Source organism: Sycon ciliatum, chromosome 5 (assembly GCF_964019385.1).
Source record: "Sycon ciliatum chromosome 5, ocSycCili1.1, whole genome shotgun sequence".
In the NCBI taxonomy this organism is placed as follows: Eukaryota; Metazoa; Porifera; class Calcarea; order Leucosolenida; family Sycettidae; genus Sycon; species Sycon ciliatum.
The window spans coordinates 28,522,470-28,548,210 of NC_088647.1; the positions used below are offsets into that span (position 1 = coordinate 28,522,470).

At 48.6% G+C, this 25,741-nt stretch overlaps 1 protein-coding gene across 1 annotated transcript; it reads left to right on the forward strand.

Moving 5' to 3' along the window:
- The first annotated feature begins 11,899 nt into the window (after window positions 1-11,899).
- LOC135816959 (serine/threonine-protein kinase pkn3-like) lies at window positions 11,900-22,866 on the forward strand. The gene is made up of 7 exons (XM_065330063.1): window positions 11,900-12,802; window positions 14,579-15,169; window positions 15,774-15,917; window positions 17,147-17,287; window positions 20,343-20,495; window positions 21,797-21,934; window positions 22,852-22,866. The coding sequence occupies exons 1-7, from the start codon at window positions 11,900-11,902 to the stop codon at window positions 22,864-22,866; spliced, it is 2,085 nt and encodes a 694-aa protein (XP_065186135.1).
- Window positions 22,867-25,741: the final 2,875 nt, after the last annotated feature.

Sequence of the window (25,741 nt, forward strand, 5' to 3'; positions counted from 1 at the left end):
GCTGCGGCCGAACATGATGGTAGCTGGCGGCAGGCCTGTGGCGGGGTGGGGAGTGGTGCGGTATGCGAGTAGCCACTCGTCAAGTGCAGCACGCAAATCTCGGCCATCCAGTTGGGCAGCACGAAGGACCTTGCCGATCGTGCGGTTCATCCGCTCCACTGCACCATTGGCTTGGGGCCAGAGAGGAGGCGTGCAACGGTGAGCGATGCCCATCTGGGCCAGGAAACGGTTGAACTCCGCCGAGCGGAACTGGGGGCCGTTGTCAGAGACCACTTCTTCTGGCAGGCCGAATGATGCGAACGCACTGCGGAGCACTGCAAGTACGCCAGCTGTAGCGGGAGTGGAGTTGAACACGTGAGTGACTGGGTAGCGACTCAGTTGGTCCACCGCAACCAAGAGTGTGCTTCCGCCTGGCAAGGGGCCATACAGGTCGACAAACACCCGTTGCCATGGCGCCGTCGATGGTGGGGTCGGCGTGGATTCCGGCCTGTATGGGCCTGTTGGCGTGTTTGCCTGACAGGAGAGGCATGGGCGGCAGAGGGATTCCGCAGCGGACGTCATGCCAGGCCACCAGACTTTCGTGTACAGTCGTTGCTTGTTCCGTGTCATGCCTTGGTGGCCGGAGTGGGCCAGTTGAAGTGTCCGCTCTCGGAGAGACAGTGGAATCACCAGACGATGGTCCTTGAGCAGGATACCGTCGGCGGCGGAGAGTTCATGCCTTTGCGTGTAGAAAGGGCGGATGTTCACTGCCTTGTCGTCCCACATGCCCGTCTGCAGTGACAGCAGCACGACCTGGAGCGTTGAGTCTGCTTGAGTGGCGCCTTGGATGTCGGACAAGAGGAGGGCGTTGGGAACAGAGGACTGCGCGATGGCATTGATATAGGCGGTGTCCTCCTCTTCACCAACATTCGGCAGGGGAGGATGTGGCTGAGGGTGACGACTCAAGACGTCTGCTGGGTTGGTAGGGCCAGGTTCATACACCAGCTTGAAGTGGAGGTCTTGGACCTTGAGAGCCATCCGTTCAATGCGGGGTGGAGGTCGTGAAGACGGGTGAAGCAGCTGTAGAAGGGGCTTGTGGTCGGTGTGGACCGTGAAGCCGGGGTCGCCGCTGAGGAAATGGGAGAAGCGCAACCAGCCGTACTTCACACCGAGGGCTTCGCGTTCCGTTTGCGAATAACGCTGCTCAGTGGGGGTCAGGCTGCGGCTTGCGAATGCGACTGGTTTCAGCTCGGAGTGACCCTGGACGACTGCTTCAGGAGACTGGCAGAGGATGGCGCCAAGGCCAACGGGTGAGGCATCGACGTAAAGGTGAGTGTGTTTGGTACGGTCGAAGTAGGCGAGGGCCCGATCAGCTGCTATGTCGGCTTTGATGGCGTCGAATGCTGCCTGAGCCTCGGGTGACCAATCCCACTGCTGACCCTTGCCAAGGAGTTTCCGCAGGGGTGCCGTCTTGGTGGCCATGTCGGGGATGTAATGGCGCATGAATGTCGCCAAACCCAGGAAACTCTTGATATCGGAAGCTGACTTGGGTGTGGCGAAAACAGCAATGCTCTCTTTGTGGTGTGGTGCAGCCTGAGTGCCCCGGCGACTGTAGATAGTCGACATGAAGGCCAGGCGGGTTTGGCGAAACTGGCACTTCGCCAGGTTGAGGGTAACATTGTGGGCACGTAGGCGTTGCAGGCAGGCGTGCAGGCGCTCATCATGGACTTGGGCCGTCTCGCCGTAGATGAATATATTGTCGTGCACGCTGCGAACACCTGGGAGACCCGCGAGGACACGGTCCATGGTCCGCTGGAGGATCTCAGACGCTGAAGCCAACCCCATGGCGAGTCGCTTGCACCGCATTAGGCCGAGGGGCGTGTGGAACACGGTGAAAAGACGGGATGACTCGGCCAGTGAGATCTGGTGGAAGGCCTTGTTCATATCCAACTCGGTGAACACGGTGGCCCCTGGCATGTCGGAAGTAATCTCCTCGAGCGTGGGGATGGGATGGCGTTCCCGTGCCCGCAACGGCGTTGACATCACGGAAATCCTGCATGAGACGCACTTTGCCCTTGCGCTTCGGCACGACCACCATTCGGAAAACCCATGGGGTAGGGCCAGTGGCAGGCTCGATGACATCCAATGCGAGCTGCTCATGGAGCTCAGCGAGTGCGTCCTCCTGGAGGTGGACAGCCACTTTGCCCAGCTGTGGAACACATTACCCAGCGATATACGTGCCATCTCCACGCTCCGCCAGTTCCGCGCCAGCATGATCCCGCACACACTTACTGGCCTTAGTACCTAGAGTACCAGACGTCCTGTTTGATGATCAGCTGGCTTAGTTTTTCTCCACCTCTATCCTAATTACATCAGTCCCCAATTTCATTTATTACTGCTTTCTATCTGCATTCGCCACCTTTTCATTGGGCAGATCTGCCCGTTTGGTTTGCGAATTAAAATAAACACAACAACAACAACAACAACTTTGGATGATGCGTGAGCGACAGGGCGGGCGTTGCCATCTACGTAGATACGGGCTTCTACGTCGTTGATGCAGCCGAGGCCCTGAAAGCGGTCGTGGTACTCAGCAAGGTCGTCTGGCAGTTGCGGACTTTCGATGCTGTAGACCAGCTGGATGAGGCCAAAACGCATGGCGGTCTCGCGGCCAACGATAGCAGCGGTACGTGGCGCGTGTGCGACAACGAGGAATGTTGCCGTCGAACTCATGGTAGCGGAGGAAACACAGAGGGTGATGCTACCCAGAAGAGGAAGAGGTGAAGTTGAGCCGTAAGCAAAGATTTGCACATCCGTTTTCTGAAGTGCTGCACCAGGGGCAACCTTTGCCAGGTCATCAGTATTGATGATATTGTGACTGGCACCACTATCCACCAAGACAGTCAGGGGTACGCCGTTGACGTGCACGATGCGCCGGGCATCCTCACGGCAGGGTGCCGTAGATGGGCGAGGCGGAGAGTCGGTAGAAAACAGCTCTGCGCAGATCTCTAAAGAATGAATGGCATGGTGGCCGCTGTTGACAGCGTGCTGGTCAGAGTGTTGGTGGGGACGGCGTTCCCTGAACGTGCGGGCCTGGATGGCGGAGTCCGAGGCGCGGCATGCCGCAGCGAAATGGTTTGGCTTGCCACAGCGGCTACAGAACTGGCCCTTGGCAGCGTCACATGTGGCATGGCCTGGCTTTCCACACCGGTAGCAGGTCAGACCGGATGAGGTAGACTGTGGACACTGGGCTTGGGGCTGGCGTGCAGCTGCGTAGCCGTGGCGCTGTGACCCCGAGAGGGCATCCACATGGGCAGGCTGGGGTGCTGCTGACGCCAGGGAAGCGACGTGGGCGTCCTGCTGTGAAGCCACTGAAGAGCCTAGAGAGGCGTCCTTGATGGCGAGTACATGGGTGATGCTGGCCTCATACGCGCGGGCTGCTTTCAGAGCTTTGTCGGAGTCGAGGCCATCGATCTCCAGCAGTTTTCGCCGAAGGGCGTCGGACTTGCAGCCGATAATCAGCTGGTCCAAGACAGCCAATTTCTCCGCGGCCGTATCCGGGAAGCCGCTGCGTTTCACGTGGTCGCCCAAACGACAACAGAAACCCTACATAGTCTCGTTCGGCTGTTGACGAAGCTGACGGAAATTGAACCTGAGGAGCGTTTTGTTTTGGTGTTTATCGAACTCGTCCTGCAATGCTTTGGCGAGGTCGTCGAATGTTGCCCCTGTGTTGCTGAGAGTGGGCACGAGTTGCTGGATGTCGTCTCCTCCCAGGTACTGGAGTAGCCCACGCTGTTGGTCGTCATCGCCAATTTTGGACGCAGCAAAATAAAGTTTGAAACTCCGTGTTATGAACCCTCTGAGATTCTCTAAATTGTCAGGATCGTACGACCACACGGCACGAGGACAACTCTTTTCCTTCACACAGTATATTTCACTTCATCGAATAATTAACAATGAACACTAATAACACCTTATAGCATGCAAAAACAGCGTACATGCAAAACATAAGCATATAAAACTGGACATAACAGCGTATACAGCAAAACGCACACAACGCATATAGCGTGTGCCATGCAGCAACATCAGCGGTACGGCGGAGTCGAAATACAACATTTCAACGAATACAATGCCATAAGCGCGAAGGCCTTTCCCAATTGAGAACTGGTGGTTTGCAACATTCTCCCCACCAAAGGGCTTCTCACCGCCGTACAACAATACACACAAGTCAAAAACGATCCGGGGCTCTGACTATGTGCCCAGAACGCGTCATCTCCTGCTGCCGTGGTGGTGGTAACGGTGCTGACGGTTCATACGCTGGCTGCTGAGGGACGATAGCAGGTTGAGCGGTATCTGCAGGCCCAGGAGCCACGTCCTGTGACGATACTTCTAACGGCACTAACCTTTGGATCGGCCTCAACAGGGTACTGGTACTCAACTTAACCTTGGCAACACGACGCTTACCATCTCGACCAGGGAATAACTCGATGATCCGTCCCAAACGCCAGAACTGTTTGCGCTTGGTATCATCGAGAACAAAGACAACATCACCCACAGCTAAAGGGCGCGACATGGTCTGTTGGTGTTTGTTCAACTGACTTAGGTACTCCACCTCCCAACGATTCTTGACATGCTCCAGTGTCCGACTGAGGTAACGCAATCTCGATGACATCTGCGCAGCGTCCAGGGTACCTGCTGACTTCTCTGACGACATCCAGAGGTCACCCATCATCATTGCAGGGGTTACTGGTGGCTCATCCAGGCTATCAGACACATAAGTTAGCGGACGACTATTCACCACTGCTTCAACCTCATACAAGAGGGTCTCAAGCTCCTGGACCTTCAGAAACGCTGTTCCCATTACCTTTTTCAAGGCACTCTTCACTGTACCAACCATTCGCTCATAGAAGCCTCCATGCCATGGTGCAGCTGGAGGATTGAACATCCATGGCACACTCAGTTTGCCAGATGCCGCCTTGAACGTTGTAGCGTTGTCCGACCTGATCCGAGACGGCAAACTACGTCTCGCGACAAACTTCCGAAATGCCATCAAGAATGACTCGGTACTTAAACTATCGACCACCTGCAAGTGAACTGCTCTGGTGGTGGCACACACAAACAATGCTATCCATACCTTCGGAGATGACTCACCACGGCGCACGTACAACGGACCAGCATAGTCGATGCCGGTAGTTGCGAACGGCCTCTCGTGAACAACTCGGTCTTCTGGCAGCGGCGGGCAGACTTCTGAGGCAGCCTTAGCCTTGTAGCGGCGGCATGTAACACATCGCTGAGTAATGTTGCGTAGCGCTCGTCGACCACCGATAATCCAGAATTTCTGACGGATGAACGACAAGACTCCTTCTACACCTTGGTGCATCCTTTCAACATGCTTTTTCTCCAACAGCAACTCGGTCAGATGATGTTTGCCTAACAGGACTGGGTGCTTGGCTCCATACGCCAACTCGCTGTGCTGAAGTCGTCCCCCGGCTCTGAGCACTCCATGCTCATCCAGAAACGGTGCAAGCTGATACACCTTCGACCCGGGCTTCACTGGTTGACCTTGCTTGATCAGCTCAAGATCCTCAGCGAAACATGCGGCTTGAACGATGCGGTTAAAAACGTTGTCTGCTGCAAAATAGAGTTCAGCACGAGGCTCAGTGTGCTTCCACTGCAACATCCGAGTCACCATGCCCTGTGCCCTGGACCACTTACTAAATCGGAGCCACCATTCCTTATCAGATTCTCGGCTACAGGTGGTGGCTGACACTCGTACTTCTACACTGGACTCATCTGTAGCTGCGGTTGAGGATGCGGTGGGCCAGTCATTGGGCTCCGTGATCCAGGTTGGTCCGCCCCTCCAGAACGGACTACGGATCTGCTGTGCACTACTGCCACGCGACGGTAAATCTGCTGGGTTGTGAAGGCCCGGGCAATGGTTCCACACAATGCCGACCTTCTTCGATATCTCTTGGACTTGACTGACGTGGTTAGCCACAAATGTTTTCCATTTATACGATGGATTACTGATCCAATGAACAGTAGTGAGACTGTCAGTCCAGCCATAGACTTGCGTGACGGTCACACGCAGCTCCTTCACCACAAACTCAGCGTAGCGAGCCGCTAGACATACTGCTTGTAACTCAAGGCGGGCTAACGTGGGCGGAGACACGGGTGCCACTTTGGCCTTGGCAAATACCAAGTGCGACTGTCCATTGACGACTGCATACAAACAACATCCAAACGCTTTCTCCCTGGCATCGGCGAGGGCATGAAGCGCAATCGGCGTGTCAAGATTGCAGCAAATCCAACGTGGTATGTCAATGCTCACCACTTCGGCCAACTCTCCCCACCATTGCGCACATGCGCCTGTGATGCCATCAGGCAACTTATCATCCCAGTCGCCTCCGACTTTCCAGGCTTGCTGTAGCAGTATCTTTCCCGGCACAACTGCCGGTGCTGCTAGACCTAGCGGATCAAACACTGATGCAACACACTTGAGGAGGGATCGCCGGGTCCAAACAGACGGCCTATCGAACTCGCCTAGCGCTGCTATGCTGAGCAAGTCATCACTGGTTTTCCATTTCAGACCGAGGACTTTATCTCCGGCCTCTGGATCGCACGGGATTTCGTTGCCTCGCCACTTGCGTAACTCCATGCCAGCATCCGTAAGCACACGCACGCTGAACTCTTGCATCTCCTTGGCTTCCGACGCATTTGACACACTAGAGACCAAATCGTCAACGTAGAAACTCGTGAGCAAGAGATCAATACGATCTCGCTCTTTGGGTGCAGACAACGCCCGTAGCTCCTTCAAGTGATGCTGAATCACCGCAGTAAGCATGTATGGCGAGCAGTTTACGCCAAATGGAAGTTTCGTTAGCCTCCAGGTTAACAGTTCATCGCTGTCGCTTCGACCGGGCCACAAGAAACGCAGGTACGGACGGTCTTCGGGATTAACCGCGACCATGAAGAAAGCCTTTCGGATGTCTGCTTGCAGCGCGCTCTTATATTCACGGAACCGTAATAGCATACCTGCGAGACTCGGCAATAGCGACGGTCCAGGGTCCACCTTGTCGTTCAACGACTTGCCATCTGGAGCCGTCGCCGAGGCATTGAACACCACTCTTAACTTTGTGGTTGCAGCGTGCTCGCGGAATACACCATGATGCGGTACATAGTACCCGGCATCGCTCTGACATGGCTCCAGCTCAATTGCTCCAAGCTCGCGGTACTCCCTGATCAGCACATCATCATAGAGCGCACGCTTCCCATTCCTCTTCAGCTTTTCAAGAAGCCGCGTTGCGATGACTCTAGCTTGAGCAAAGTTATCCGTTGGGCGACGCTCATTTCGCCACAAGAGACCCACTTGGTACCCGCTGCCCTGGCGACATAGCGGGAAAGATGGCAGGTGCTGATGTTGTTCTGGAGGTTCATCCAACTGCCATAGTTGTTCAATGTGGGCTGTGACACATGACACGGTCACCGGCTGACTGTTTCGACTTGGTGCAGACGCTGGACCAGATAATACATTACCAATCTCTGTGTCCCACACCGTCTCACCATTAACTTCCTTCTTGCTGTGCAGTACCGCGTTGATATAGTCTGCACCAATCAGCATATGTATTTCGTCTGATGTCCCTTGTTGAGGCTTGTCACTCAGCTCTACTCCCCAACTGTGCCACTGGGCAATGGTCTGCGGACTTGCGCACTTCAGGTCCATCTCAAGCCTTGGTTTCACGAACGCGCGTACCCGAATGCTAGCGGAGCTACCCTGGATCGTGATGGCGTACTTATCCATGCGCTGTTGGGTTGGTTCCGCGCCGAACGGCTTCACCTCTACATTTTCAACCCCAACGTGTTCTGCATCGATTGCTGACACCAACGCTGCAGTCACGAATGACGCCTCAGCACCCGAGTCCAGGAACACGCGAACCTTCGCGTTTCGAGTTCTTCCCTCAACTCGTGCCACTCCGGTCATCAGCCGCACACTTGGCGAGTGTAGACAGCACGACCCAACATTCTTCTCCGTAACTATCTCAGTCGGTTTCTCCCGGCTGTAACCTGCTCTATCCAACACCTCATGTATTAGCAGGTGGTGTTTCCTCTGGCATTTCGTGCATCTCGAGCCTGACCGACATTCTCTGGCCATATGGCCATACTTAAGGCAGTTCCAGCAGAGTCTCTCTCGCTGCAGAAAACCCTTTCTCCCTTCCAGTGGCAGCGACTTTAGCTGCTTCTCTGCATTTGCAACCGATATCGCCATGCACTGTGCCGACGCCGTGGGCCTTGGCACGGATCGTTCTACTGGCTTCCTGGCAGTATCACCCTGTCGTCCGTGCGCGACCTGGTAAGACGCGCCGTGCTCCTGTACCTGGCGCAGTGACATCCCGTAGCACTGCCGTTCGACCAGGTACGTCTTCATCTCAGGTCCGCATTGCTCCAAGATTACCTGCTTTGCCATTGCTTGCAGCACCGGGGACATTTTTCCTATATCGGCGCTATACTTGGTGTCCACCTCGCCATCTTCTGTCATAGCGAGTGTGGCCCACACCTCTACCTCTCGGCAAACACGGACAACGTATTGATGAAACGACTCATCTGACCGCTGCTTGCCTGTCAGCAATGTCTTCCACGCTTTATCCGGAGTCTTTCCGAGCGAGGCGAGCAACTCTCGCTTCGCTTCCTCGTAATTATTGCATCCAATACATATCCTCTCCGCTTTGCTACCCGCTAGCGCGATGCGCAGTCGCAGCAGCCATTCGCTTTCTTCGAACTCGTTCTTGGAACAGATGTCCTCGAACAGGTCAAGATAACGCTCCAATGGCTGCGTTCCATCATATGAGGGGATTTTCATCAACGGTTGACGCCCCCCGCTGTTACTGGGAGCTTCCTCTGTACCCCCCCATCGCGGCTTTACCATCACCCTCATGCGCATTGGCGATGCGCTCGTTAATCTCCTTTAGTGTTTTGTCAAACTCGGTGCGGAGCGCCTCCTCTCGCCGTCTGGCACTGCGCTCCTCACGCTCTTGGTACTGTTGGAGCCTCTGCTCCACATGTACCTTCAACAACTCGCCTTCTAATCCTAACCGCTCTCCATTGTCGATAAAGCTGGCTTCCAAATTGTGTAGTTGCTCTGCCATGCTCGCTCCTATCCTGGCGTGGTCGCCAAATGTTATGAACCCTCTGAGATTCTCTAAATTGTCAGGATCGTACGACCACACGGCACGAGGACAACTCTTTTCCTTCACACAGTATATTTCACTTCATCGAATAATTAACAATGAACACTAATAACACCAGCTATTTATAGCATGCAAAAACAGCGTACATGCAAAACATAAGCATATAAAACTGGACATAACAGCGTATACAGCAAAACGCACACAACGCATATAGCGTGTGCCATGCAGCAACATCAGCGGTACGGCGGAGTCGAAATACAACATTTCAACGAATACAATGCCATAAGCGCGAAGGCCTTTCCCAATTGAGAACTGGTGGTTTGCAACACTCCGTGTCCAGGCGGGCCAGCGCGTGGCAGCATCGTAGAGGGAGACATAAATAGGAAAAGGTCCAGGGGGCGGAATGGCGGGTGGTCGGTCACCCATGCTCGCCGCGGAGGAACGAAATAGCTCGCAGCGCCAATGTATTATAGTTTCTTCTTCAGTCCAAAACAACAAGAGTCCCGAGTCAAACCATGCACAGCAACTAAAAACCGCCAAGTCCGTTTCACGCGCGCGCGGGAAACGGCACATGCTACATGCATAACATCACGATGTACTACTACTACTACATGCATCATGAATGTCTGGAGTGGCCAAGGAATGCCACAGCGCGTAGGAACACGTGAACACTACAGTATTCTATTCATTAGTTGACTTCTTTTGCTTTGAAAGAGTTTTCCTTACCTTTGAAAACTGTCATGTTCAACTGTCTTCGTAATCGTCATACTCGTCCAACCGATGTCACCCTAACCCTGCGAATTCTAATAATCAGCTCATCTCTCCCGGAGCTCCAGCTCTACTTCCATCAATACCGAACATCAACAATACCTCAATTTGTTGAATTATTAGAGCAATACCCATAGCCTGCACAGTCATAGCTGCTAAGATCCAGACGTCATGACTTCGTAACAAGCATAGTGTACATGTACGCGGAGTTTTGCGGACTACCCATCACTATCTCGTCCGGCCCGGGATACCTGATAAAGGCTGATTCACTCGCATCTTCCCTGACATGAACTGTATCATTATTATTATTAATTCAACATCTCCTGGCTCGTCAGAAGACTGCCAATATATCAGGGTGAGAAAGAACTTTGAGAAGACGTAGCGAGTTCGAGCACACAAACTGATGATGTATTTCCATGATTTCTACCCTGCTTTTCATTGAAAACACTATCTGCATGACCTCCGAACCCTTTGCAATGCAGACCACCAGCACTGATCAGGTGCATTGTTGCCTACATACTAGAACTGTGATACAATCATGTAGTTATGCTCCTACCTCCGAAAGGATGCCAAATTATGCTCCAAATTTTCAACCACCAAATTATGCCAATAATCATGCCGGCATAATCCGCCGGTGCCTAGACGTAACGAGTATTTTTAACGAAAAAAGCTAACGAATACATGTATTCGTAAACCGTGAGGTGGCGCACACTTGAACGCGTGAACTTTTTCGTAGTGGGTCGACGCGGCGGCCGCGCGGGTGCGAAGAGTCAGACAGGGAGTTGTAAAATATCAGAATTTTAGTACTCCAGGTAACGAAAAGTATTTTCGTAGATCTGCTCTGTTTCGGTCAAGTTTGGACGGATCTTCGGAGCAACTTTCGTTACTCGAACCCGGCCGGTCGAAATTTCATTGTACGCAACCTCTCTAGTAACTCGCGAGGTATCTTTGGATTGATTAGCGCTGGATTCGCAACACCTGGTAAAGTTTGTTTGATTCCTTGATGATGTTATGGCCTGGAGAGCACGATGAAAGACAAGTACATGTAGTGGTCTTCAAGCGCAGTCTTTCTCAGCCTACTCAAGCTCACCTGATGAGAGATAAATTCCACGAAACACTGTGCATTGAACAGGGACTGGTGCTTTCTTGCACCTTTGCCCGCTCGAAGGCTCCATGGGTATGGCGTGTGCCTTGGATGGCAGTCGTCAAGCCGTCAACTGGCGTCGAGTGTCAAGCCAAGTCAGTGAGAGTTCCCTGACACTGACAGACTCAGTGGATAGCACGATCTTCAGGCTAAGGATCTGACTAGGGAGCAACCAACAGTTTCCATGGTTTCGTTCCCTGTATTGTGGATTTGTTTTGTTTGATGACGTCAACAGATGTACAGGCATACATGTATCTGCCCACTCCCCACTCGCCAGTCAGTTTGTGGTCGGCCGCCCAGCTAGCCAGGCAAGCTAGCTGTCCACGATCCATGACAGCTTCATTTTTATGCGGTACTAGACTGCACTGGGTAGATCTACTGCCTACTGGAGGATCGCTTTCCGAAATGCTTACGAACGGGCGTTTTCGGCACGCGGCTGCGCCTTTTGCGGTACCGGTGGCCGATTGCGATCAAAACGTTCACCAACTGTTGAGGCGAGAGACAGCTAGCTCTTCATGTCTGCACCTGTACATGATATTGTATTTGTAGACTGCAAACAGGGAGGTGAGAACGGGAATGCATACCCCAGTGCGGAACGGGACTAAACTTCAGTCTGTAGTCTACAGACTACACACACACACACACACACACACACACACACACACACACACACACACACACACACACACACACACACACACACACACACACACACACATACACTCAATGCAGTGTACGTCTAACGCCATAACAAGGTGCTGAACACTCGCAAACACACACTCAGTTGCGAGAGCAAGACGATTGTGTGTTACACTATTATAATGCAATGGCAAGGTTCAACTTTGAGACTCAGCTCCAAGAGATACTTGGTGTCCCAGACTCAATTTGGCTGGGATGCGTCCAAGTTGACCTGAACAAACCCGAGATAGGCCGTGGCTCGGATGCCACTGTGTATACAAGTGAGTTGGAGGGTCTCAATGTTGCTGTGAAGGTCTTACATAGTATTTTACTCCAACAGGGCAATGTCGGGCGTGCAGCTCTTCTGCAGCGATTCGGCACTGAGTGCCTAGTCATGCGGCGACTGCAGCATGAAAGAATTGTGCGACTGCTCGGGATCGGCATTGCTCCCAATCAATCTCCGTGTATAGTGGTAGAACTGATGGCCGGTTCGCTTGGTGATCGAATTGGAGTTGTTCCAAGAGAGCCATTCGCGCAAAGCCTTCAGTATCTTGTCGACACGGCGGAAGGTTTGCGCTTTCTACACGGCAAGAACATTTTGCATCGCGATTTGAAACCCCACAACATCTTGATCACGGCAGGGAGAGCCAAGATAGCTGATGTAGGTTTGGCCCGCTCTCTTCACGGTGGTCAAGGTGCAGACTTGACAACTCTGACACGGTGCCCCGGTACGCCTTATTATATGCCGCCAGAGAGCCTGCAAGTGGGCACAACATACGACGAAAAACTGGATGTGTTTTCTCTAGGAGTGGTGATGCTATCGCTGCTTGTGGGACGACCGCCTTCCCCAACTGAAGCTACTGTTCTGCTGGAGAATGGAACGCGGAGATCAGTTCCGGAGGGTCGCCGACGCAAAGCAGATCTGGATCGACTGGGCTCGGATCACCCACTACATTCTCTAATCGTGTCGTGTCTGCATGATGATCCTGGATCTAGACCAACATCAGCTGATGTTCACATGCACTTACTGCAGATCTCACTTCCCTCTATGGTAAGGATGTATTCACATAGTATAACATGACTTTGTACTCACTGTGCTGTACTGTTAGCATACAGCCTAGCTGGGTATACATGCAATGTGTACATGTAAATGGGAAATACTGGCTGATGCATGCCTGAATGGTGCAGCTAACAGAGCATACATTAGACCTGGCTTTGCCTAAGTACACACTCATACTCTCAGAGCGCGTTCGAATTGTCACTCTTTGACTTTTCCAGGAGATTCGTTTTTCTGAAGAGGTGGGCCTTATTGGCCTCTTCAGAAAAACGAACTCCTCGAAACTCCACAACCTCATCCGATGGGAGGGGTAGATTAGTTGCGAAGAGTTCACGTCACGTAGTACGTGGAGATGGTCGATCTGATCGGACGTCATCATCGCCAAGACAATTCCCCTGAAAAACTCTAAATTGAAAGAAACCGTTCTAATGGGACAACTCAATTAATCTCTTTTAAAAATTTGTTCGAACAGTTGATGAAGACAATTCGAACGCCCCCTAAGTCTTAGCTGGCTGTGCAGCATGACATTATATTACACATGATAAGGGTGCTGATATATCAGTGGAGGCGGCGCACCCTGTCTGGACTGTTACACTTCAACAAGGCAAAACACTGACGTGTGCAAGATGATTGTATTGAAAAACACAGGCCTCACAATCACATGCTGGCTGGTGACTGGCTGTTCCCATGACATAAGCCATGTGACGTGTACATAGCAGTAGTATGCATCTGCAGTATGCATAGTATAGCCCAGTGAAATTATGTAATCAACTGGGGGGGGGGGGGTTGTTATAGATTTGTATAGGTCCCTTATCCAGAATGGTAACATGAAGACGTAAAGCAGAGGGTCAGAGCCTTAAAGGGTCGTCCGTAATAAAAAAATTAAAAATTCCGTCCTTATACAAAAGGGGTTGGGTGGTCAGGAGTGCTGGAAGAATTTAATTTTTAGATTTGTCCGAGTCCAATTTGCATAAACCCTTTTTTACTTGAGTGACTTTCATACAGTTGTTGCACTGGCTTTGCAGTGTACTGACTGTACTCGTAATGTCGCAAACACCAGTATGATGAACATGTAGTTGTAGGACGTGCATGGCCGTTGGTAGACCTACTAAAACAAAAAACAAACAAAAACCAGAAACAAAACAAACTAGCACAGTAGCTACTAGTACAATGTACCTGACGCAGGTGCAGTCAGTGACCCTGGGGTCAGCAGTTCTTTTTTTATTGCTGGGCATTGGGAAAAATCAAAATATTAATGGGAAAAATGGGGTGGGTGGGTGGGTTAGAGACAATTTTTAACGGGGACGGATTTTTAATTTTTCGATAATTACGGACAAGACTCCTAAATCCATAATAGCAGTGACCAGTTAGTACTACTCAATATACAGAGATTACTGCTCCACTCCGTCAATTTTGAATTCTTCCTTGCAAAATAATTGAATGCTTTCTTTTGGATTTGTGAAATTGTCTCGTTGTACTACACACCACGGGATTTTTTTTGTTTTCTGAGATCCATAGGTAGAAATGCTTCAATTGGGTGCACGCAGAGCATAATAATCCATAGTGTGTGTGTGTGTGTGTGTGTGTGTGTGTGTCTGTGTATGCGTGTGCATGTGTGTGTTTGTGTGTGAATATGTTGGCGTGTGTGCATGTGTGTGTTTGTGTGTGAATATGTGTGAGTGTGTGCATGTGTGTGTTTGTGTGTGAATATGTGTGTGCATGTGTATGTGGGTGTCTGTGGATCGTGTTATTTTTTACGTGTTTGTCTAGTCCGCAGATCGCTATTTGAGTCAATTTGCAGACATTCTGACTCAACTGCAAACGATTTCCTCACAACAGCAGGCAATCATCACCCGGGTGACAGCTGTGGAAGAGAAAGTGAACGGCATGGATGCGTTGACGGAGAGAGTTTCCACCATCGACACTAACCTCAGTGCCCACTCATCAACTCTCACTTCACTCAACTCCACCGTGGATTCACGCTTGACTGCAGTCAATACACGCTTGGCTGCAGTCGATTCACGCTCGGCTGCAGTGGACTCACGCTTTGCTGCCCTGGAGTCACGTGCCTCCAGACAGTCGTCTAGTGCCAGTACTCAACGTCTGACGGCGACTACCTCACACAGCCGTGACTCTATTCCCCAGTCCTCTCCATCACCACGCAGTGCATCTTCTGCAGCACCACCGATGATGTCATCCAGCGCTTCCTCAGCTCAAACACCAACTAGAGTGCCCAGACAAGGGTCAGCCTCAGATCAGACTACCTTGCCCAGAAACACGTTGTCACCGTCACAATCATCAGCAGCGGCAGCAGTAGTAGCAGCAGCGGCAGCAGTAGTAGCTGCATCTCCACCAAGGAAGGTTGGTCTACTTTTGAAAGGCTTACTTTTACAAGTACAAGTTTATGCGACGGTGTACATGTATACAATTTCTCCCACTGCAGTCTGTTACCCTGCATGACTGGGTGTGTAGTGGTACGTGTATGACGTCATCATGCATAAGTTGAGTATAGTTTACATGTACATAACACTGGTGTGTGTTCAAGTCAGAGATTCACTATGCAGGGCAAAACCATGAGTATGTATGACTAGTTATGCTACAAATGATATTAGTTTAGTCCTTTCCTTTGTTCCCTTTGCTGCCGACTCCATTGTTGTTGCCTCAACGTTGAGTTGTGGTCATGGTAGCGCTTGAAACTGCCTTGTCATGGACATTCTGGAGGATTGATAGCGCTACCACTTTTTATCAATTTTTGTAGGGTTGTATACTGTAGTCAGAAATGTGTTCCCCCACCTTAGGGTGATGTATCCCATCATCTACTCCTTATACAAAACATGAGGTCAATGAAAATTTGAAATCGAAGTATGAAGTGTATGACCACCCAGCCAGGTTTGACATCACTACTTTCTCCCTCTATTGTCCTAGTGTTGATTGCTGTTGTTCTTACTGCTCTCCTGTATTGCAGCGTGATTACACACAGATCCACAAATCAAGGTACTCATTTGGTAGATATGGCAGTGGGAGAGATCAGTTTAAAGGCCCTTGTGGACTAGCATCCAACAAAGCTGGTGACCTGATCATCTGTGACCGCAGCAACCACAGAATAAAGGTAACTGAACTCACAGTACAATGCTAACCGACAAGCACAGTTTGTATGTAAATGTCACTCTGATAGATGACCTGCTGGGGAGGGTCTGTGTGTGCATTAGTTGAATTGAAAAATAAGGATCCCAATTGGTCAGGTTGAAGATGCTCAAGACTGTCTGAAACAGTAGTAGACAATCCCTTGGATGAATTCTTCAACATTCTAAATTTTCCGTTATTGCACCATCCAGTTATCCTGTAAGCCCAGTGAACACAAGAGCTGAGAAGTTGATATGAGCAGAATGTCATTTCTCTTCAGACGTGATCAGTTTTTCTAAACTATGAAACTTGAGAAAGGTGATCATTGTACATCACAAAAGACTTTGAATACCTGTGACACCCCCACTCGTTAATATTTTCTTGGCCGAGCCATTCCAATTGCACATCACCACCGCAACGAGGACATTTCCATTGTGATATTGATATCTCAGACCCTGAAGGCAGCTGCTTTGCTCCAACAGAGCCCATCAGTGGTGGTTGGTAATAGTGGATGATCCGGGTGAAGGGATAATATTATAAGATTGTAAAACAGTCACAATTGTGCGCTTTCTACATCGAAGTGTGGCATGCCATAGGACACTGAGGCTATAGGTGATAACAGATAGTGCAAGTGTGCATTACTGGGGCATGCTTTCAGGTCGTCTGCAGTTCTAGAATTGGTGCAAAATCAACAAACAAAGAGAGGTGCTACTAGTAGCCAATAGCCACTCATACATACGAGTGCTGAATGTCCAAACACTGGACACTGGTATTGTCACATCTGTTAAAACTGTCCTTTATCACCTAACCCCTTTGTTTGCTAGGGCATGCCACACTAGAGAGGAAGTGTGAAATTGTGAAAGTTTTCGCCTATACAACATCAATCACTCATTGTATCTTAATCAACCATTATCAACAACCTCCACTGATGAGCTCTGTCACCATGTTGGACCAAAAAGCTATGTGGAGGGTCTGAAAAGTCAGCATCTCAACTGTGGTGGTGATGTGCAAGTGGAATGGGGTGGCCGACAGCACATTGGGTGTGTAGGTGTGACTTTATAGTTTTGGACGAGCTTTTCGCTAGATATGGATTCACACTATAGAACTGCAACCAAATGTTTACTACAAGTCATGTATGTTTGGATCTGGGCTATGTATGGGTGCATGGTTGTGTTAAAATTTGTAAATTGTATTCCTTTTTGTCAATACACTTAGATACACGGTGTTGATGGCCAGTTCAAGCAGACGACTGGTCAGGAGGGTACAAACTGTGGAGAGTTCAGCTACCCATCAGCTGTGCATGTAACAGATGATGAACGAGTGATCATTGCTGAGGCTGGCAACAACCGACTACAGGTATAGTCTTGGTGTTCCAATCATGTTGTAAGGATTACATGTAAACAGTAGCCTCTTTTACGTGCAAAATTGATCAACAATGCAGTAAAGCCAGCTGCTCAGAAAAACTTCAAATAGGCCCAGAGACACAAAAGAGAAAACCGGAACACGGTGGGGGAGGGGGGGGGGCGTCTGTAAATTCATGTATTTACTTAGAGACATCCAATAGGCGTTTCGTTCTTGACCCACCCACCCCCCGCAAGCCTCCCCCCCCCAAATGCAGGTAATACCACTCATAATAAACACCATGCTATGAACACATATACAGTACAGTCGACTCCACTTATAACGAATTCGCATATTAACGAATTTCGTGTTATAGCGAACCCTTGTCCATGTCCCTGTTTGAAACCATACAAAATTTGACCCTTTATAGCGAAGTTACAGCAGCGTTTTCATTTATAACGAACCAAATCCTGTAGGGCCACATGTACATGTAAAGCAAGTGCACCTGAGTCATACTGTCATGGGCTACATGTGCACCTGAACCTGAAACCAAGCCCAAGGATCCTGTTTCACACCTACAAGTCTGCTGGTAGCTGCCTGGCACTGCATGCAAGCGCATGTTTCTGGAAGTACAGAGTATGGCTGTGTATGTGTCCCTGTCTACTCTGCCGTGATGCGTGTAGTGCAGTGTAGTGCATCTCAACGCCTACCTGTACTAGCTGTAGCAGTGCTACATCATGTACATGTACACACACGGTATGGTATGCATGCACTCCAAAATTTATATTTTAGAAATGCCTTGCAGGCGAACCCACCACAAACGCCTGTTAGACGTCTCTAAGTAAATACAGTGGTCCCTCTATAATCCGGCACCATTTGTGCCACGGAAATCTGCTGGATTAGGGAGGGTGCTGGATTAACAAATCTGATTTACTGCTGCAATGTGCATGAAGAGGACATTTGGCTACTGAAAATTGTGCTGGTTTATAGAGGGTGCTGGTTTATAAAGTGCCGGATTAGAGAGGGACGACTGTACATGTGTTTACAGACGACCCCTGAGTAATCAACAACATACAATTACACATACATGTACATTTTACACAAACTATGTTGTCATTGGATACCCACATTATAACCCATACAGAAGTAAATACCTCTTTGTAATACAATTTTATTGAAATGGTTTTCTTGCTGCAATGATGAGCACTTACTAACTAATGGCTCATGTTGCGAGCAAAACCTGTATTTTTTGTTCAGCATCACTGGTATTTCACACACTCTCTCCTCTTCATACATTGGCCCACACACGTTAACACCCAAACACACGCTTACACTAACATACACCCACACACGCTCAACCACTCACCCGCAGAATACACACTCAAAAACCTGTGCATACCTGCATACATGCATTCCCTCTCAAGTGCGTATAGAACCACACACACACTGCCAACTTGTGACATTTCATGACCATAAGCGACGAAAGGCTTATAGAGCAGATACCAGGTAGAACACAGGATTGAGCCACATTGCAAGGAGATAGAAATGTGTTGCCCCTCCAGACATGTGCGGCAAGCAAGATAGCAGAGTTTGGAGAAGAATCATCAACAGAACAATGAAGCAGACTATCGCCATTGTTGGTGATGTCAGTGAGTGTGGAGAAGCCCAATTCATGACCGTCGTAAACCACTATATTCTGCCATCAGCCGTCTCAGACCGACAGGAGATGGGGATATCCCTAGCGGCAGTATGAGGTCATGAGCAGCTGCATCCCATCACCTGTTTTTTTTACTTGATCCACATCTCAAACAAGTATTGGGCAGCTGTCCAAACAGGAGTTGATTTGAAATCTGGGAGGTTTGGCATTGTGGCAAGGTGACCTAGCCCCTCAGGGCAATGCTGGCCAAAACATGTTGAAATGCCTGGTTTCAAGGTCTGCTTTCAGCGGAGTCCAGCACTCAGTACTATACAGTAGGATGGAAGCTATACAGGAAAAGTTTAGATGTCATTTGGTGCACAGGGACAGGTTTTGTGGACAAAACACATCACAGTTTGCAAAAGGTATGGTGTGCTTCAACATTGCGCCGGTGCAATTCTCCATTGCCTTACCATTGCAAACTCTCCATTGCCTTACCTTTCACAACAATAATGTTACGGTTGTCAGATGGTGTGATGTGCCCACCAACCACAAGTAATTAATTTTTTATCTTGCTGAGAGTGACAGTCGAGGCCAAATACACAGGCACACCTGTGAGCATGCACAGCCCCCCCCCCCCCAAACACACACACACACACACCTGAACACACGCACAAGCACACCTGAACACAAACACACACACATGCACACACACACACACGCACACACCTGAACACATCTGAACACACACACACACACACCTGAACACACACACACATACACACACACACATACACATACACATACACATACACACACACACACCTGGTCCTGGTCCTGGTAAACACTGCCATTACGGTCACGTGTCCCCTTACGGGGCCGACAATATAGAACGACGAGCGGGACCATGTTCGAGAGAGCCATCTCCAGCAGCTATGGATCTGACACACACACACACTAACACACACACACACACACACACACACACACACACACACACACGTACGAATATACTACTTTGAAGTAGCCTTATACGAGTGTTTCTTTCTACACTTTGTCATGTATAATCACCACCTCGTTTACTAGCCTTTTTACGTAATTTTATCACATTTATCAGCAACTCTTATGTGTCTATTGTATCACCACGCGATTACTAAACCTTTGTTTATTAACAGCTTACCCTTACTTGTAAGTAGTTCCCTAAGGTAGTTCCGTAAACTACACTGATGACTGCAGCAGGAAATCTATTCTGGAATTACGCACCTATACCTCTAAACGTATTCACTTGCGGGTAATGTCTCTGGCACTAATACTGCTTATAGCGTTAATTATACTTTTTTCTTCTCGAAAACTGGTACGAAGAATTTGACGAAGTTCTTTGCCATTTCTAAATCATCTTGATTTCTCCTGTCCATCTCCACGCCTCCTCTGCAGATCACTGACAAAGACTTCTCAGAGTTCCGCACCATAGGAAGGCGTGGATCAGGAATTGGCGAGTTCAAAAACCCAACTGGTGTTGTCCTAGTGAACCACAGCGCACTGGGCCAGTGCCTTGCAGTGGCTGATGCAGGGAACCATCGGGTTCAGGTAATAACCAGACAGTACACACTGTACATGTACAGTTGTATTGTGTAAAATCCCTCTCCTACCCACTAACAGTGTACTGTGGTATACATAAAGATAGAACTAGCCTATATCACTGTTCAACATCAAGTTGTGGGACTGTTTTCAATCATGTAACAGCAGGTCAATCATATACTCTTAACACAGAACAATCCCAGTTGATAATTTTAGGATGGAAGTCGATTGTAACATAATTATGCATTGGCAAGCGTGCATTTGTTTGTGTGTGTTGGGAGGGGGGGGGGGGGTGGAGGGTGAGTGCATGTTTGATGGGTGTGTCAGCTAGTTCTGTTGGTGGGTACTCTAAAGCCAGATTGTGACTGCATGTGTTGCCATCTACTATACATGTATTACAGTATTACGTTCACGGGGGGGGGGAGGGGAGGGGGGGAGGTAAGTGCTGTTAAACCCTTTCCTGCACCTTGTCCTAAACCACTCACACATTTGCGGTGAGCCTCTAAGGGGAATAATTTCCCGAAGTCCATCCAGAATTAAGTCGATTTCAGTAATAGTTATCTGCCGTTGGATGGATCGATAGCCAATCCATCATCTCAAGATGCCTTTGAATCCCTTGCCCTTCAAGCTTTGGAAATGAGCACGTAACAGGACGAGCGCATTGGTATGCAGGTTGGGGGCATTGTTGTGACATGGGTGGGTGGAGCCGTTTGAGTGTGGGTGGGCGGGTCCATTTGGCTTCAGTTTGTGTGTGGGGGCTTGAGGGTGTGTACACGATTGTGTGTGTGTGTGTGTGTTGTGCGTGTGCACTGTGTGTATGTGCGAGCAGGTGTGTGTGTGTGTGTGTGTGTGTGTGTGTGTGTAGTGTGTGCGTGTATGTGCAAGCATTTATGTTTGTTTATGTGTGTGTGTGTGCGTGCGTGCGCGCGCGTGTGTGTATGTATGTGCAAGCATTTGTGTGTGTGTGTGTGTGTGTGTGTGTGTAGATGTGTGTGTGTGTGTGTGCGTGTGCGTGTGCGTGTGCGTGCGTGAGAGCGTTTATGTATGAACATGCATGTGGGTTCCATTGGCATATCGGTACATCACTACATGTTTGTGTTTTAGAAAGCTTCATAAAGCTCTGTCACAGCCCAACCACCAAATCTAGTTGTAAGTTGTCTGCAAATGAATTACATATCTCACAGGTTTACACACACACTTGAGAGAAATCAAAAGCGTTTAAGCTGTAACTCTGAGTTTCACGGTTTCAATCGATCATCAGACAACAACTCACAGGTGTATATTCTTCTATGTACACTGGTACTGTACAGGTTGTGCCATGCAGTGGTGAGACAGGATATGCATTTGGAACAGAAGGTAGTGGTCAAGGCCAATTTCAATTTCCAAGAAGCATCACAGTGTACCACAACAGGTTGTTTATTGCTGAGCAGTACAACCAGCGCATCCAGGTATGTTATCATGTTCAGCTGGCAACAACGTCAACAATGATGCCAAATACGACAACAACCGCAATGACAACGACGGCAACAACGATGATGACGACAGAGACGACAGCGACAACAACAACAATAACAACAACAACAACAACAACAACAACAACAACAACAACAACAACAACAACAACAACAACAACAACAACAACAACAACAACAACAACAACAACAACAACAACAACAACAACAACAACAGCAGCAGCAGCAGCAGCAACAACAACAACAACAACAACAACAACAACAACAACAACAACTACGACAACAACTACTACTACTACTCAAACTACTACAGCAGCAGCAGCAGCAGCAGCAGCAGCAATGGAAGCAATAGCAAGTTCTGCTTCATATCGTTGTGACAGGTCTTTGTAGGTGGTTGTTCCAAATTTTGGTGCTTACACTTCATTCTGATTGACTTGACACTTGACTGACTCATGACTGCCGTCTAGAGCCCATGATCAGCAAGTGAAATGTTTGACTCAGACAATCTGTAAGAAAGCGCCACCCTCTGCTATATGCAGTGTTCCTGGGAATTCCCCCTGTATCAGCTGAGCTTCAGAACGTTACTGTAATCTGTGCTCTGAGAGCACTGCAAAGTGTGTTGCTCTCTGGCAAGAGCCGAGATCCAAAGTTTGGAGTAGCCACCTTCTTCAATTATATCCACTGAAATTGCAACATCTACATGTAGATCTGGAATTATATTGTTTCTTTTTTGCATGTCTAGTGTGCATGAGACTTTACTGGTATTGACAACCCATCTATCGGAATATACACTGGACAGGGTCGGGCAGGAAAATATTCATCCAATCAGAAATGAATGTGTACGTTATGCAAGTGCATGTTGGCCATGTTCGCCTGTTACTTGTCCTTTTCAGTGGAAGAGTGTATAGGCTGATGTGAAGTTACACTCTTAAACATCATGTCTATACATCATGTCACAAACCAAACAGTGTCTGTGCTACAATAAATACATACATAGTAATCAAATGTTGGTGCCAGGTCCATGTTTTACCTCAGGTTTTGAGTTTTTACAGTTGCACAACAGTAACGTTATCATCACTACAATAATGATGGTAGCTAGTAGTAGTAGTTTTTATTATTTTACTAGGGGAGTCTCAACAGGCTACTGCCTTTTTACTGGGAACCCTAGGTGAAGTTTAACCATATTAATGAACAGAGCAAGAAAGTGGGCCTGTCGACAGTCAGCTGGAAGAGATTTCCACCTGCCTGCCGCCAGAAAAGAAATAGAGCGCATGCCATACTGCGTATAAACGAGTGGGAGAACTAAGGCTCTTTGTGCCTTGCCCCGGGTGCATGCCCGGTGACCAGGTGCAGTTGCCCGAAGCTGGTACAAAGACTGAAGAAGAGGACTAGCAAGATGCTGGGCCAAGCAGCAGTACACAAAAAACATAGAGCTTGAGGTTATTACGCTGTTGCAAAGAATAGACGTGATATAAGCGAAGAACTAGTTCAGTGGGCGTGGTACGATCGAGTCCAAACACTCTCTTCATTGCTATGTGACTAACGGTCACAATGCTATTGTACAGAGCTGTTCTTAAACAATTTAGGTAAGCATTACTGGCATAGTCTAGGGTAGACTGAATAATAGACAAGTAGAATGTTCGCTGTGCATCATTTGTTAAATTTCTACGGCCATGTCGGAAAGCAGCTATGCACTACGTGTTGGAGTATAAATCTTACACTCCTGTTATATCTATACTCCTGCTGTCACCACAGTGGTGTGTGTGAATGTTCAATTGTTTTAATCCTGCAAAAGGTGATGACCGTCGATGGAGAGTTTATCACTTCGTTCGGGTCTCAGGGTAGCGCTTTTGGTCAGCTGCAGGAGCCGGAAAGTGTCACTACAGATGCCTACGGCAATGTACTAGTCACAGATTATGGCAATGGACGTGTTATGGTAAGGGAGAGCTTGTTGTCGTGTTCTTCTTTCTAAATACCTACAGGCAGAGAGTAGTACTCAGTACATATACAACAGTGGAGCATGGTCAGTTTGTTGCTAGGCTGTGATTCATGGTCAGTACAATCATCAGACAACACTGATATGAACACAGAACGTGATGTACACTGCATGCACAGAGTACAAGTAAAGCAAGAGTACATTAGCTCTTACAGTTCAAAAAACAAGGGTACATTCTACTCTTACACTACTTTCTTGTATAAAAGTGTGTCTCACATGTAAGCTTGCAATGAATACTAGTACTAGCATGATTTGCAAAATGGTACCTCTGGCACATATGCTTTAGGGTTTACCTAGTGTCCATGCATACTCAGACTGTGTGGAGTGCTGAATGTCTGGAGAACAGAGCAAGGAATACAGTGGACACACATCAATGCTACAACCAAGTCTTGGACGTACTGTAGCTGTGTTCTTACTGTTTGCTTGGCTTGCATGTTAACATTTAGAGAAATACCTAATATAATATACGTGCCATGTTGTGGTGGATTCAGTTAACGGCGATGCAAAAGGACGTTGTTTGAGGTAACGTTACTGAATCCCTGACCGAAATTGTCTCCATGTTGCTGGTTTGACGCATATTTATCTTTCAATGAATGTAAACATACTTCAGAAGTAGCAAAGTGGTTTACACACCTAGCAGTAATACATCCAAATAGAAGCCGGTGTGCCTTATACTACGATGGTCAAATCAACAGTAGTAAATGGGAAAGATTTTTCTATTTGGTGCCAAACAATTCAAATTGTTCAGATGGGGCTTTTTAGTCCATTGCGGCTAATACTCCAGTGTGGCTTATACTCTAGTGTGGCTTATACTCCAGTATGCCTTATACTCCCGTGTGGCTTATACTCCAGTGCGGCTTATACTCCAGTATGGCTTATATACTCCAGTGCGGCTTATACTCCAGTGTGGTTTACCCTCCAGTGTGGCTAATACTCCAGTGTAGCTTAACCGTGCTAACCCATACCTTCCATGATACCATCATCCATACAGGAATTGCGCATCATTCATGGACCCGCCATACATCATCCATATAACATTCATACATCATCCATGCATCACCCATGCATCAACCATCTATAATACGTGTTATTCCTGTACGCTTACCAGTGTTGTCCATGTCCTCTGCAGGTATATGCCGCAGAAACTTACACACCACTGGCTGAGTTTGGAAAAGGAGAGCTGGACCGGCCGGTGGGTGTCTGCGTGACAAGTGAGGGCTTAGTAGCTGTTTCCTCTTTCCGTAATGACAAGATTTTCGTGTTTTGAAGGTTTCTTCTTAGACACCTGTCATCAGTCACCTGCTCACACTTTTGTATGCATCATAACATAAATGACCATAGCGTGACACAAACTGGTCTTGTATCCCATCCTACTCCCCTTCCCCTGCCCCCCCCCCGCCTCCCCCCCCCCCCAACACACACACACACATAAACACAACCCCTTAGTTGTACATCCTCAATAATTTTCAGTTGTCTTTTCTACACTTCTCGTTGAGAATTTAGTTTTCCTCCACTCATCCGCTGCCTTGCTTGGTGACGTGTTCTATCTTACAGCAGTGTCACATGAACTGAACACATCCCACGCATGTTATACCACAGTACTTCGATTTCTTTAATGGATTAGGTAGATGCCGCAACAGTTATTCCACTCCAGTTATTCTTAGGTAGCTTCTGGTTCCCGGTGTTTATTCACCCGGTTATCTCTGAAAAGAACGTTTGCAATTGCTAGAATGCCATTTGTATCCAGTGGTGGATATATTTTTGCTTTGGTTCTTTCTTCTTGATTT

What these genes read in the sequence shown, in the direction of transcription:
- LOC135816959 (XM_065330063.1), top strand. Translation starts at nt 11,900, where the DNA reads ATGGCAAGGTTCAACTTTGAGACTCAGCTCCAAGAGATACTTGGTGTC. An exon ending in CTGCATCTCCACCAAGGAAG is followed by an intron (nt 15,170 to 15,773) that starts GTTGGTCTACTT and finishes CCTGTATTGCAG; the next exon opens with CGTGATTACACACAGATCCA. An exon ending in CAGGGAACCATCGGGTTCAG is followed by an intron (nt 20,496 to 21,796) that starts GTAATAACCAGA and finishes GGTACTGTACAG; the next exon opens with GTTGTGCCATGCAGTGGTGA.